We start from the raw sequence: 16,162 nt of genomic DNA on the forward strand, positions 1-16,162 counted from the left end.
GGAAACTGTGAGGCACAGAGAGTTACATAACTAGTACAGAGTCCTGTAGTTCATTAAGTGGCAGAGACAGAACTTGATCCCAGTCTGTTTGGCACCATTATCTGTCCGTGTTCTTAACCAGTACAAAATTTTTGGCTAAATACACACACACACACACACACACTCTAGTCCCTCTCTCTCTCCCTCTCTCTCCCTCTCTCTCTCTTTCTCTCTCTCTCTCTCTCTGCAATAACACCCTTGCTGTTTTCAGGGCAGTGTAAGTTGTACTTAGACAGGTTTTACTCTGAAGTTTTTTTCCTCTTTTAAAATTCACCTGCCTCATAGCTATAAGGAAAAAAGTCACAAGTATTTCTGTCTCCCTGGAGAATTTCATTTTAATATTTAGAGGCCGTTGCTATATGTGTACTTAGAGGGAACAATGAGCTGTTTAAAACTTCTAAGTTGCTTAGGAACTGGGTTTTTGTTTTTTAACTGTTAATATGCTACTTAAGTCAGCTTCTTTCGCTATATTTCCTTTCGTACATCTAGCCACCTCATAGTTGCTCTGGTGGAAAGAGCTGAACTATGTCAAGGGCTGAGCAATATTGAAAGTTCATAGGTATATTTACAACATAACTGATTAATCGAATTAGAGGTTCAGTGATGATCATGCAATGCATCTTACTTCTTAAAGTTATTTCCTTTAGTGCTCTGAGTGGCCCTGTGATGTAATGGCTTTTCTCCTAGTCATGTTGCTAGATTGTGGAGGGAGAAATGCCCTTCTGTTGCTGTCCCCTAGGGCTTTAAAAAGGCTTTCCCCTTCCTTCCCATCTCCCTCCCTTTTCATCCCATAGGCCACCTGCCCTCTTCTTCCTTAGCGGCCAGACCCTGCTGGAAGGGCACAGAGATCTAGGCACCCAGGGGCCTGGCGCCCTCTGAAAGGCGCCCGGGGTCGCAGGGGACCAGTCAGGTGGCAGATTATCAACCCAAGCAGACCAGGCGTCATAACCCTCCCCGCTTCGGCAGCAGCGCGGCCCCAGATCCCATCCCTGGAGGCTGAGAAACCCGGGGTTCGCCCCCCGCCAGCCAGAGCCCAGCCCAGGTGCCTCCCTCCGGATTTCCACCGGGGTCAGCGCATGGGCTCGAGGGCGCTCACGGCCGCCGGGGCAGCGGCGGGAAGACGCGTCGTTGGGAAGAAAGTTGCTTTCCTACAAGGACTGCGGGTGGCCGCCGCACTCCCCACCGCGGGCAGCCAGGCGGGGGCGCGCGGGCGCGGGGCGCGGGGCGCGGGCGCGGAGCCGAGCGGCGCCCGCGGGGTCCAGGCGGCGGCCGGCCGCGCGCCCGGGTCGCGGCGCTGAGCGGCGGCGAGCGCAGCCGCCTTCCGTCGGGCGGAGGCCTCCCCTCCCCGCCCGCTGCCCTGCGTCCCGCCTCCCGCCCCAGAAATGATCTCGGGCATTGCCAGTTTGATGCCAGAGCCCCCCTCGGGTGGGTTCTTTTGTCTCTTTGTTTTAATGACAGTTCCCAGCCCTTGGCACGCCGCGCTTGGTTAACTCCCTGGCTCTCTTGAAGGCAGCTGGGGTGCAATTTCTTCTGCATCATCTTTTGGGGGATAATTGTTTATGACGTCAGCCGATTGATTTTTCTCCCTTGAATGAGGGGGGGAGGGGTCACAGATGTGTGCGGAGGCCACAGACACTGACATTCCTTTAGGGCAGAAGGAGCCGGGGAATAGGAGCTGGGAAGTGTGCGGCTAAGACTTCAGGCTGCGCGGCGTTAAGTTCTTGTTTTTGTTGTTGTTTTTTAAAATCCCCTCCGCAGCGAGCCGCTTAGGTGCTCCTTTCACGCCGCGTCCTGCGCTAGGTGGCAGCGCCTGATCCTAACCCCGGGTACCCGGCGGCTGCAGTCGGTTTCGGAGGCGCGGAGGAGGGGCGGGGGAAGTGCGTCACCAGGTGGGGAAGGGGCTGCGCGGGGCGCCGGGCGGCAGGGGCTGGGGGTGGAAGCGAGAACGCGGCGGGGAAATAGGTTCGGTGCGCTCTCCCGGGGTATTGTGTCAGGAGATGCGGGCCGGCTACCATGTGACGCGGGCCAGCGCTGAAGGGATTGGCCGGGCGCGCGGGCGGCGCAGCTCGCCGGCTGGCTGCTCGCTCCCTTTCTCTCGCAGCATCTTCCCGGGCGCCCGTAGGTGAAGCAGCACCAGCTGCATCCATGGCCTGTCTTTGGGGTTAATACTTGTCTTCTTTGGCTTCAGCAGCAACGGATAGAGCAGATCTCCCGGAAGCAGCTGCAGCAGTGTTGGGAGGATTTAGCTGGGACCTGGAATCGTATCCTCCTGTGTTTTTTCAGACTCCTTGGAAATTAAGGAATGCAATTCTGCCACCATGATGGAAGGTAGGATGCTTTCTGCCGTGGTTGACAGGCTTCAGGCAAGGTGTTGGGCAGGACAGCGTTGAAGAATTGTGTGCAGCTTGTGTTTGTGGCTGGTCTAGAACCTGGGTGCTGGGATTTGCAAGCAGAAGTGCTGCAGTTTGCTTGCAGTGGACCAGGGCTCAGACTCATGGAATCAAACCACAGGGTTTCTGTTTAGCTCAGAACCTACTGAGCTCCCAGCTCTTTTAAAAGAGAAAAAAATCTAAAGTGCTTGCAGGGAGCTGAGATAGAGCTACTAAAGAGCTTGCAGAGCAAATAAGTTGGGAGAGAAGATAAGGTTGTCTGCTCTGGATTCCTGGGACTACACTGATTAAACATTTACAATGGAAACTTGTTTCCTGAAATTGACATTAGACAGGAGAGGTCATTGACAGAGTTATCCATGCTGTAATTTTTACTGAACTGGTTTTTAAATTTGTAATTCTTGTAAGATATGTTTATCTTTGCAATTTACATTTGACTGTCGGGATGACAGATGCAGCAAATTTGTGCCATAAGGTATAGTTTTGTGGGGACGTTATTGCAAAGAATGAGCAATGTAAGGAAAATATCCAGGCCCCTTGGCTCCTGATTCAGGGTATTATCGGGTTGTTTTCTGTTGTTGTTTTTTTAATTTTTGCTTCCTAAATGTGTTCCCCATGCAGTGTTGCTTAGCCAAGCATCAAATGATTGCTTACAGATTACCTTTTTCATTCAATATTAAGTGTAAGGAGGAACTCTTCCTAGGGAGATGTTGTTCAAACTATATTTTATTCCACTAAATTACCCTTTCAATCCTAAGATAGTGACAGCCGAGACTGCCTAGAAAAAGCAGCAAGCTGATTCAAAAAGAAACAGGCTAGCCTAACCCTGGTTTTGATTTTCTGTGTTCACACTACAGGATGGTGCAAAACTCCTGGCCTTTCCTAAGATGACAGGCAGAAATTTGTCCCTAGCCTGGATTTCACAATGCAGAATCCAGTGCATAATGGGTCTCAAATCAGCCATGAAAATGGCAGAGAGGCCACCTCTTAAACTAAGGTCTGTCCTACAGATTTTAAACATTCCTTGGAAATTTACCAAAATAGAATAAGAGGAGGGTTTCAAAACAACAGCAGTGTAGTCTGTACATATTTGGCAGAAAATAAGTCCTTTGCTCTATCTACCATCATGTCAAACATCGTTAATGTGATCTGGGTGAGTGAAGAATTTTATAGTCATGGCCCACAGATTTTAGAATATAGCCTTAAAAAAGAGATTGGGTATCATTTTGATATGGAGCCTGGTCTTGTTTGCAAAGGGCTCTCAAGCAATGCTTTAAATATAGGCCTAAATAAACTGAGATTACGAACGCTCTAAGATTAAATCATTTTCATTAATTAAAACTGGATTTAATCTTTGAATAACAAGGCAAGACAAACAGAAAGAGTGTTACTGGTGTACTTTTCAATTAAAAGCTCATGTAGATTACCCTTTCAGAAAAAAGAAATCTTGTCTATGGGGGTACTGTATTTCCTTAGCTGAATTTTATGTAGAATTTCTTCAAAATAAATCTGCACACATTCTGATTCAATTTAATCTTACACAGGGGAGTGGAACATCTTTCATTTTACTTCTGGTCTTGCAGACTATGGAGTTAAAGTGTCTTCTTTGAAGGAAGTAACATTTATTAATGCTCATTAATGATTCTCCTGGTAAAATTGTCTATTGTGCCATCCCAGAATGTCAGTTCAAAGCCCTGTGATAAGCTTATTTGAGCTGCCTAAACTGAAATGAGAACTGTAACAAAGACTTATGTTGGAGCTGAATCAACACTATTGCTCTGGGTTTGCCAGATTTATCTAATGAAGGACGTTGTCTTAGCACTGTTATGACTTATGGGTGACACCATGGATACTGTTACCTTCTGTCAGATAGTTGCAAAAGAAATTGGACAGGTGTTACCATTGACTTAAAATTTAAATAAAACTAATAATTTGTTTTTACCTACACATAGTTCCTACGTAAATGCTTTCCAAGACTTACTATCCTAATGGTTCAGTGATCTTAGAAAGGCAGGTGGGGACCTTAACTAGAAATCAATTTGCCTATCAATGACCTTCCAACTTAGTCGCCAGTCTTTTGGGCAGTATATACATACATGTTTCTGATATTGCATCCCAGAATTTCACTTCTGAATTGCTCTTACTCTGAAGGTATGGGATAACAGTTATGATTTCCTCTTACCTCATTCCTAGTGGGCTCTGAGAATGTCACCAAATATCTAGGTAGTTAAAATGATGTCTTTTCTCAACTAGCACCTGCCTCTCTCTGTGTCTCTGTCTCTCTGTGTCTCTGTCTCTGTCTCTCTCTCTCTCTCACACACACACATGCAGTCATCCACACATAAACACTGTTCTAGAAAAGGAGAACCTCTGTTTGCATTTGTGTGTGCATATATTTCTATATTCAGAAAAGTGAGTCTTCTCAGGAAAAGCATGGTCATGGCAACTTTTCAAAGCTACTTCTTTACTTCCTGTAAAACAAGTGTAAACAAATATTCACCTGAATGGCTCATAGTGTAGTTTTGTGTCCTTGTTTTGATGGGACACGATATAGGTTCCATTCATTCGATCTTGTCATAGATGAAAAATATTACTACCTCCCCAGTGATTCTAATATCATACAAGGCAGTAATATAATTCTGCAGGGACCTCAAGCCGGTTACCAGTAGTTTATGGCTCCAAATGCTTTTATTAAAAAGTATTGTTTAAGGGACTTGATTTGCTGATTCCTGCATTCATTGATTTTTAGCAATGGTTGGTATTGAGTTGTGTCTTTCCTAAAGAATGCCACGTGGTCTGGAAACTTATGTAGTATGAATGTGAAGGGAAAGGACGAGCAAAGGGAATTGTTTGCTAAATGGTGTGTGTGTTGTCTTAAGTGTACAACAGTCTATGCGATTAGGGAAGCTGTTCGAGGATTCTGTTGTATTTCATGTATTATTATTAAAATTTGAGAATGGTAAGTGCAAGGTAAGTGCAAAAACTAAGTTAGGATTTCTTAGGACATCTGTGTATTCATAAAGTAGTCTGGGAAGTTTTGCCTCGTCTGTGCAGAACGGCACTGAAAGTGCTTGTGTTCTTAGTTCCATATTCAGGCTCTTAGGTGTTATACTGGAAAGGTAGGATTTTTGGTGGCAATGATTTCATCTTATATAACATATTTTTTAATTAACAAGCATGTGTTAAGGCTTTACTTGGTTTCATTATAATGTACAGGGTGATGTAATAAGTTTTGTTATATTTACTATTCACAATAACCTGCAACTAAGTGTATTCTGTATATAGTACTTTTGCAGTACTTTTTCTAAATTGCAAAAATAAAAATAGTAATACATCGAGGCAGAAATATGGTGGAATGGAATTTGAACCCAAGTTCATTAAACAACAGTGCTCATATTTTGGATCCAATATAACATTTTAAATAGGAACCTTTTTTTTTTTTTTTACTTTGCATCAGGTGGTCATGTTAACCTAATTGAAAACTAAGACTTATTTCTGTGGTGGCATAGACTGTCTCTCTCTCTTAAATATGAGTACTCACATAGTCATGATTTTTAATTCCTTGTTAAGGCCTTTTATCTCTAAAATCATTATTTAGAAAATTTTGAATAATTCTAGATTGACTGACCTTCTGTTGTTGCAATAAACCGTATGACAGTAAAGGCTTTTTTTTTCCCTGTCTAGAAATGGAGTTTTATTTATTTGGAAATTTTTTTGATGTGATCAAAAAGGAACAAAGCATTTTGAAGCTGGAACTGTTCATGTTCTAGTTAGCTAAGAAGTTTTAAAAGAAATGCTTCTAACTTTCCTACTGAGTCCCTTCCTAGAAATAGTGAAGTTATTTTGGAAGATCTTAAGCATGCATACGATATTCTAATATATGTTCTATTACTTATGTAATTTCTCTCCTTCTTCAAGGCTCTATGCCAGAAAGAGCCTACTTATATGTATGTTTCCATCCAATTTCAGGGGTCAACTCTAAATCTCTAAAAAGAACATGCAGTCCTTTAAAAAATTAACTTAGATAAACCATTCTAGAAGATTCTGGAAAATTCTTTCTGTTGAACTTGGCACATACACTATCCACATTTTAAATAAACAAGTTGCAGGAAGTCACCAACTCACAGTTTTTATGTTCCTGAAAGTTTGTGAATTGCTCTCTTGAAACAAGTTTTCCCATAGGAATAATGATATAAATGATGGTTAGATTCTCACACTTGTCTTTTGAAGACTATTAAACTCAATATCTAGTGTTTGCTATAAAATGGGTAAAGAACAGTACGGTTACTATAGTAATTAGCCAGAAGAGCACAATCACATTAAATATGTTTTCAATTTTGAATGTTACTATTTGAGGGAAAGAAGATTTAATTAGAGGACTCTGAGGAGATGGGGAGAAAATTTGAAGGGGATTTTTAGGTATGTTTTCAGGAGTTCTAGAGACTCATGACACTGATTTTTCAATTATGTTCCATTTTACTACCATACTTGTGGTTTATATTTTCTCAATTCAATTTTATCATGTCTACTGCTGTTAAATTGTGATTATTTTCATTATGTAAACTCACAAGTGGAATTAAGAAAGGTAAAGAGAATTTACTGAGATGACTATAAAGGAATTGTAAGGGTAAAGACAGGTGAAAGCATTATATTTGGGTTCAGATCTGAAAACGCCCCTGTGGACAAATTAACTGAGGAAGAGGTCATAGGTAGAAGGGAACTGGGGAGGGTGGCAACGGCAGGAACCCCTTGAGGAGAAAGTGGGCTGTGGGGCGGAGGCATTGGGTCTGTTTTATATGCTGACCACCAAGGATTCCTATGAGTGCAGGATCGCTTGCTTACCATTGCATAGCTAGTGGGGAAGGAGGTTTAGACTTGAGAGGGGGAGTCTCCATCCTGGGAAAGGTGGGCCATTTAACTGCATCTATAGAATGTTACAAAGATATTTTGTTATCTCTGGTTTAAATACCATATATCATGTCACTTCCTTGTGTAAAAAACTTTTATATCTTCTCATTTCTCTTAAAATCCATAGCATAAAAGAGCTTGCATATTCCGGCCCTCTGTGCCTCTTCAAGCTTATTTAATGCCTCACTTACACTGACAGCCTTGCTACCTGTCTCGGAGGGTTTAGAAAAAATACCTTCCTGCCTCGGGGCTTTTCCTCTGTCTAGAACACACTTTACACTTTTGGCAACTTATGGAGTAACTGATTCTCTTGCGGTTCCAGCAAAACTGCCACCTCCTCAGGAGGCCTTCTCTATCATTCTTGTCATCACAGACTCCCAAACACACATCCTGGGCCACTGAGTCCATTTTAGCCCCCTCTCTCTCCTCAGAGATGAACTTATGATTCATGGTTATTTAATGGTGTGCGGGCTGAATCTCTTCCTCAGAGGGAAGCTCCGTGAGGGCAGGAATCTGGTCTACCATAGTCACCCCTGTAGCCTTAGCTCTCCACACACAGTGGACACTTAGCATGTTTATTTATTGAATAAGTGGATAAAACCAGATATTAATGACTCAGATGACTTCAAACTATATATTGTAAGGTATTATGTTGGGCATTATGGTGGATATAAAAAATAAATGTTCATATTTATATTTCCACTGGAGAAACAAGAACTATAAACCTGAAATAATTAGGAAAAGATAATGTATTATGGAGCACTGAATTGTGAGAGACATATATATAATAAATACATTTTGAGAAGCAAAAGAAAAGAGTCCACTTGAAAATATGTACTTGAGCTTGATTTATTTTGGTGATTAGCTCCAAGAAATGATTTCATAACGGAAAGAGACAGGATATAGCACAGCTATTCAAAGAAATTTCCAGAAATTCCAGAGATGGCCTTGTCAATATCCTGTACCTTTTTTTCTTTCTCTCTTCTGCTTTCCTTGTATTTCTGCCTTGCCTTTCTCCACTTTTCTCATTCTTCCTTCCCACCTTTCCTTTTTTAGGATCTCTTTTATTTTTTTCTGATTTATGACCAAATCTGAAAATGGTGGCTTGTAGAGACAGAAAATTTGAATTTTGTAAAATATTTTTAAATAAATAAATGAGTATAAATCTTGTGTGATGTATTTGTGCATACAGTGGCAATGTGGTGGTATATGAGATTGTTTAGACAAGTTATTCCTGATCAGATAATTTGTTAAGAAACCCAATATGTTTGCTGAATTTGTGCAGTTAGGATTTTTTTGGTAGGAAGAGCATGGATCCAGAAGTCAGTCTTAGGTTTGAGTCTAAGTGATGTGACTTCTTGGCTATATGCCTTGAGAAGGTTACTTTACCTTCCTGGGGTTCTGTTTCCTTGCAAATAAAATGAGAAAATTGATCTGCCATATCTCTAAAACTCCCAGCCCTGAGAGTCTTTGGTACTTGCTGAGTACTTTGGGTTCTTCATATCTACTCCCTCCAAGGTTTGAATATGAATGATCAACGTCTCTTCCTCCCACCACAAAATAACTTGTCCTTGACACAAAAATAATTCAAATGTATTACCGCCTGCCTACTATTAGTTTAATCTTTCTCAACTGGTCTTTTGCATGGATGCCACAAGTTAGTTTTGCATCTTTGCTGTATTGGGAGACAAAAGCACATTTATGCAACGCTCCTCTATAGCTGCTAGCACATAACTGTTTATGTTTTCATCAAAAATCATATACTGAATGCTTACTAGGTGTTAGTCACAGTTCTAGGTGTTAGAGGTTCATTAATGAGCAAAACAGATAATAATTCCTGCCTATATGGAGCTTCTTGTTTGGTGCAGGAGAGAGATGATAAAATAAAGTAAAATGCAGAGTACATTATATGGGGGTAAGGACTTTGGAGAAGAACCAAGTGGAAGGAGTAGAGTAAATGGGAATGCAGTTGTAAATAGGGTGGTGATGTAAGACCTCACTGCAAAGACTTGCGAGAGGAGAGGGAGTGAAGAGCCATGTGATTATTTGGAGAAAGAGTCTGAAGAGGTGGGGAAAAGAGCAAGTGCAAAGACTCAGGATGTGGGCAGAACAGCAAGGAGATCAGTGCATCTGGAGCAAGGGACAGGGGAATGTTCGAGGACTCAGAGAGGTAATATTCAAATAGACACCTGTGAGTCCCTTTCAGGGGAAGGAAAGCCAGTTTCCTTTTGCAGAAGTCAGTTAGCATGCGCCTATGTTACCCATGTGTGAAGAAACAGGTGGGCATTCAGAAGCCTGGCATTCTGATACTGGTTCTGTCTTGTGATGGTGCCTCTTGGGCTCGTCCTTCCCACATATCTTAGTAAATGAATTAATATCATGCTCCTGCCTGAGCTTCTGGTTCCAAGCCCAAAGTCAGAGCTGAGAGTTCAGCTACAACTCTAGGCTTGAGCATTTTCACACAAGAGATATAGCCCCATGATAAGGATGACTTCAGAATCAGAATTACACATCGCCTCACAAATATTTTGACTACATACCAAAGACCTTTATTTTTATTTCTGATTCATATCAACTTCTATTATGCATCAGGACTGGTATTTTAGAATTTTTTAAAAGGCCATGCAGAGTGACTCATGTTGCATATCTTTAACAAACAGTATAATATGGAAAATATTGTGTGGCATTGCACACACTTCAGATTTTCCAAAATGCTTCATTCATTCAACAGGTACATCTGGAGCTTTCCCCTTAGTCTCAGGTGTGGTTTTAGGCACTGTGGATGTATCAGCAACAAAAAAGAGGGTAAGCTGTGTTCTCCATCCTCAGAAGCTTTGAGTCTAGTCTTATGTTATCACATACTCTTGTACATATTTTATTCTCACGTCATCTCTTTGGCAGAAAGAATAGGTATTACTGACCTTATTTCAAATAGGAGGCACCAGGCCTAATGGTATTAAGTGACTCATTCAAGGTGACCACCTTACCAAGTGGCAGGAGCAGCATGTTTAGCCAAACTTCACTCTTAGTCAGGTGTTCTTTGTTTGCATAACGTTGTAACTAGAAAGTCCTCCTCACATTGGCCTGTGTTTCTGGATGACAGCAAACAGCAGATCATCTAAATTGACATGGCATTTCAAAAGCCTTCTTCGGAACAGGTTAATTTTATTATCAGGCCCTGATCCTTCACACCAGCCATCAGCCTGAAGAGGGCCATCTAACGCAGAAGTGTTTTATTCCAGTGGGCTGCTTCCAGTGGCAATCCCCGGTTTCCGAGAATCTTGTGATGAGAAGGGACATGTGATATCAGTAGGCCAGTGCACTCTAAACTTTCCCAGCTTACATTCTACAAAGTGTTTCATCAAAAGCCTGGCTCCCACTATGAACAAAAGCCCTTTCTCCCCGAGAAGGACAGCTAGGTGTTCACTCACATCCGTGAAAGCTTTGGCTGTTATCATGAAAACATGAAGGTGTGGGCTACCACTGGAGATTAACCAATCTAGTCCAACCTCGTTTTGCAGTTGAGGACACCAAAGCCAAATGAAATAACTTACCCAAGGATTTTTGTTCTCTCTGTAAGAGAACAAGTCAAGTTTATTTTAGTAGTGATTCAAAAAATGTGAATAGACAAAAGACTTGGAATCTGTGGTGTCTTTCACGTTCAAAGGTGCTGAGGCTGGCTGGGTGACTGCCCAAAGATGCACAAATGAATGTGTCCCTGGGGTCATTGCTCTCCTGAGTACACATACAATGTGGCCATTTATAGCTCTCTCCTGTGCTTCCATGGCCCAAGGGTCTGCTGTCAGTGAGTCAGTGCCGTGGGGAGGGAAGGACCAGGACCTAAAGGGGCTGTACCCTTTAGCTCTGTGACCTTGAGTGAATTCCAGAACTGCTTTGACCTCAGCTTCCCTATTTGTAAGGTTAGAATGATGCTGCCTCCGATCAGATGAGATAATAAGTATTGAAGCATCTGCAAAAGTGTAGCGCAAATGCCAGTTATTTGCTCAGATGGCTCTCTCAGCTTGGTTGCTACATGTGGACTTCTTAGCATTCAGTGGCTAGAAATTATTGCTTGCTATTTTGCTTTTCAAGTACACTATTGCTGCAGATAGGCCTTACAGATGTCTCTCTTCTTTTTACCCTACTGTTAATTACTAGGGCACTCTATCTGTTCTGTAGCACCCAGGTGCTGTGCTGCCCCTTTCTGGACCTTGGAAGGCATCACTAATCAATCACAGCTGTCTTTCTCTCTGGCATCAGCATCTGTCTCAATTTCACATTCCAGGCTACTTCTGCCAGTTTGCTTTTTCTACCGCAGGCAGTTTCCTAAATTTGAAACACAGTGAATAAAACTGGAATATAGCTGGTCTAGCTGTGCATCCGGCCTTTACAGATGCCCTGAATGAATCACTGAAAAGTGACCTGTGAAAAATTGCTCACAGTACTGGTTGTGGTAACAATGGAAGATTATCTGTAAGCCCTGTTGCAGGTAGGAGGACCCTATTCCTGAGCTACTGACTTTAACCGTCAAGTATCTCTTAGCCTCTTTGTGCCCCCAATTCAAAGAACTGTGTCTACCAGGTAGCCAAGCCAGAGTTAGTGTTTGGATTCATTTGTGATTCCTCATTCCTTCCTGCCTCACATCAGTGGGTCTTCTTGACTCTGTTCTCTGCCTTCCATCCCCTGCTACCATACCTGGGCAGACGTCTCTGCGTCCACCTTCCAGCCCATCCTCCTCACGGCCATCAAAGAGATCACTTGCGTCGTCTGCCTTCGCCTGCTCCCCATCCTAAGATGAAGTCTGAATGCCTGAATGTGCTGTGCAACACTTTCATGCACAAGCCAGACGTGAGCTCCTTGCCCTTCTCCTTCCCTTGCATATGCTATTCATGCCCTTCTCTGTGTGGTAACAGTCTGTTCTATCATTCAAGGTCAAACAAAAGTGTTCCTCTTCAACAAAGCCTTCCCACATCCCCCAGGTTTGTCAGCCTGGTGCTCATTTAGCTCTCGATTCTCACCCTTCAAAGGGCATGAAGCGGAAGGTTTAAGAGCACTGGCTTTGGAGTCAGACTGACCTAGGTTAAACCCCATCTCTGTGACCTTGGAAAGCTAGTGAACCTTTCCTCCTCTTGAAAATGGGAGTGGTAATAAGTCTCTTTTTCATGGGTAATCATGTAAGGTTGGAAGGATTAATCAGAAAGTGCACTTGTAGCACTCAGAGTTCTAGAGAGTTACAGAACTGAGAGATAGAGATAGAGAGATAGAGAGATAGAGATAGAGATAGATAGAGATAGCGAGAGAGAGAGAGAGAGAGAGAGAGAGAGAGAGAGAGAGAGAGAGAGAGAGAGAGAGAAAGAGAGAGCGAGAGAAGACTTGATTGTGGGGACTGGCATGGCAAGTCCAAAATCCATAGAGCAGCCTGGCAGGCTGGCAGCCAACTTAAGTATGGGTTGATGCTATAGTCTTGAGGCAAAGTGTTAAACTCTCAATAGATCATAGCTATTTTCTGTTCTTATACCTACTTTGTTCATTCCTCCCCCAAGGACAAAGGACTCTGCCAGAGTAGAGACCATGTCTTACTGGTTTTTGTATTCTCAATGTGTGGCTTGTGTAAGTGCTCAATAAATAGCCAGTGATTAAATAAACTCTGTTGAGGGATCATAGACCTTTGGGGGGATAGTCAAGCCACCAAGCATATGGCTATCATGAGAATTAAATGAGTTAATATATGCAAAACATTTAGAAGAGTATTTGATCCATGGTAAAGCTTATTAAGTGTTACTCTGCTGGGTACATCAAAGGCTCTAGCATAGTTCCTGGATGCCAGGTAGTACCCAGAATTGTGCTTTCCCCAAAGTACCCATCTGTTGTGTGGGATCGCTCTGGCTGACAGCCATACTCTTGTTCCAGGTGAATGCAGTTAATCCACTATCACACACATTCTGCCTGACTCCTTTAATTGTTTGCCTCTCATTTAAAGAGAAACCAGATTTCATTGTACAACATGTGGAAAATAGGAAGATACAAAGAAGAAGTTGAAATCACCAATAATCTCATTATTATGAAATAATTAACCACTGCTAGAATGTGCTGAGTGTAGATCATGGGCTTTGGGGATAGATGATATGAAGCCCTTGAAGGCTGAGCAATATCATCAGTAAAGTGGGTGAAATAACACCTTCCACATAAGATTGTGGGGAAATGAAATAAGATGATGTATGGATGCACTTAGCACTAACCTGGAATTTTATGTAAGCACTCATGAACACTAGCTCTTAAAAGCTTTATGGTCAAAATATATATTTGTGTCAAAGAACCCCATTTTATCATCACATGATATCTATGCATGTATATATATGTGTGTGTGTATAGACAGAAACACATGACTTTTTCACTTTATATTAGATTGTAATCGTTATCCTAGGTAGCATGTACATTTGTTAAAAGCTTGGGATCAGGAGACAAACTTCCTGAATTGAAATCCTCATCTCTCTGTCCTTGCCAAATGTGTGAATTTAGGCAAGTTCTTTAACCCCTCTGTGGCTCAGTTTCTTCTTCTGCATGAGATAATCTCTACCTGAAATTATTATAAGTATTAAATGAGTTTAATATATTATACATAGTTACTATTTTATTATAATATATACTATATATGTAACATATAACATACAATATACATAAAGAGCAATATTTGGTGCAGAGTAAATGCTCAATCAAGAAATGTTAGCTATCATTATCATTGTCGTGAAACAGTCTCCAAAAGCATTATTTTTGCTGGTTGCATAATATTTCATCCCATAATAATTTATTTTACTATTCCCGTGTTAGACATTTAGACTGCTCACTGGAGACTGATTTTTATACTGAGCTAGAATGGCTCATATTAATGAGCCACACGGTATGATAGAAATTCTCGTGTAATAAGACAGCTTGATGAGGTGGTGAAAGTTCTGTATTGGGTTCTAGTCCTGGCACGGTCCCAGCCAGCTGAGTGACTTTGGGCAGGCTATTTGCAAAGTAGTAGAAAGAGAAATTGATTTCAACTCAAAATATTCTAACATCTCCTGGCACCATTCTTTATTAGCTATGATAATAAGGACAAGAATTTGCCAGGTGAGTAGGAATTGATTTTTTTCTTTTTTTTTATGCTCACCCGAGGATATTTTTTCCATTGCTTTTCAAAGAAAGTGGAAGGGGGGGAGAGAGAGATGGATTGGTCGCCTCCCACACGTGCCTCCGCCAGAGCTGGGGATTCAACCTGCAACCGAAGTACATGCCCTGGGCTGGAATCGAACCCGGGACCCTTCAGTTTGCTGTCCAGTGCTCTAACCACTGAGTCAAACCGGCTAGGTCAGGAATTGATTGTTTTTTTTTTCTGACCTCTTTGAAGGTCCTGGCTGTGTATCTCGAGCAAGTCACGATCTTTTTATTTTCCCATGTGTAGAGCGGTAAATCACATGAGCTTTTCTGCCTTTCTCACTTGGTTGTAAATATCAAAGCACAAAATATATGAGAAAGTATTTTGCAAGCTATGAATCTTTATATAAATATGTAATATTAGGGCCATTATTATATTTAGTATCTTGGAAACTGTTTTCAAGTAAAGGGTTAGGTTAGATAATTTTGTAGTTGCTAACTAGTTTGCTAACTAGATTTTTTTTTATCTTCTATCTTTGTGGCAATGCATTTCAAGTTGGCATTGGGGAGAGGGGCTAACTGTAGTGGAAATACATCCTGACACCCCAGTACTAGAGCACAGAATCTCAAAACTAGTCAGCAACCTTTCATACATACAACTGTTTTTCTTCATTTCCAGGTACAAAGAGAGAAACACTTTTCTTAATTTGCTGAATTATTTACTTGGATGGGGAACATATAATTTTGTTAAACTGAGTAACAATATTGTTTCAATAATAAATATGTAGTGGGACAATTTAAAATACATTTTAAAGTGTGTTCAACTGAAATCTATCTTGGCCTAATTATACATACTGTATAGTTCTTTATATAATTTCATCAAACTCTAATTCACTCAGTCTAATTGCCAGATCAAATTATTTAATCTGAATTTCTTCCCTTGATTTTTTTCTATCTTCTATCTTTGTGGCAATGTGTTTCAAGTTGGCACACTCAAGAACAGAGTTTGTTGCTCTCTTGATCAATTTGGACTAAGACAGGAAGTTTTTAGTGGCAGTGGAATGCGATGAGCTAGCCCCTGGCTCTAGATATGTGATACAAGTTTGCAAAACACATGCAGCCCTTGCTGTCATGGAGCTTGCATTCTGTTAAGAGGAGACAAAACTAACAAACCAAGTGAATAAACCGGATCGTTTCAGATGGTGGTGAAATCCATGAAAAAACAAAAACAAAATAAAATCACGTGAAAGAGAATGGGGAGTGGTGGCGCAAGTCAAAACAACTTGGATGGTCAGGGAAGGCATTTAAGTTGATACTTCTTCACACTGTGACATGTAAAGATCTGGGAACAGTATTTCAGGAGTGAAAGATTCAGAGGCAAAGGGTTTGGAACTTGGTGAACTCAAGGAACGAAAGGAAAGCCAGTGTGGCTACAGATCAGTGAAAGGGGGGGAAGGAGACAGAGAGAAGGAAGGCAAGAGTCAGGCCAGGCAGGGCTTTATGTGACATGGAGACAAGTCTGGAATATACCCCAAGGCAACGGAGGGCCACTGGATGGGTTTAAGGAGAAGGTCATGCTTCCATTTGCATCTTCAAACAATTACTTTGGATGTGGGATGGACATGGACTTGAGTAGATATAGTTGAGTAGCTATATTCTGGGTTTTTGTTGTTTTTTTTTGTTGTTGG

The 16,162-nt window shown here is 41.6% G+C and overlaps 1 protein-coding gene across 1 annotated transcript in view; it reads left to right on the forward strand.

Annotated features, from left to right (window-relative positions):
* The first annotated feature begins 1,644 nt into the window (after positions 1-1,644).
* Positions 1,645-16,162, forward strand: part of SGIP1 (SH3GL interacting endocytic adaptor 1) — a 169,307-nt gene continuing 154,789 nt past the window's right edge. The window contains exons 1-2 of the mRNA XM_081145951.1: positions 1,645-1,928; positions 2,231-2,367. Coding sequence (XP_081002077.1) covers positions 2,358-2,367 — 10 coding nt within the window. The 5' untranslated portion in view covers positions 1,645-1,928; positions 2,231-2,357. The remainder of the gene's footprint in view (positions 1,929-2,230; positions 2,368-16,162) is intronic.

Source organism: Miniopterus schreibersii (assembly GCF_964146895.1).
Source record: "Miniopterus schreibersii genome assembly, chromosome: 8".
Taxonomy (NCBI): domain Eukaryota; kingdom Metazoa; phylum Chordata; class Mammalia; order Chiroptera; family Miniopteridae; genus Miniopterus; species Miniopterus schreibersii.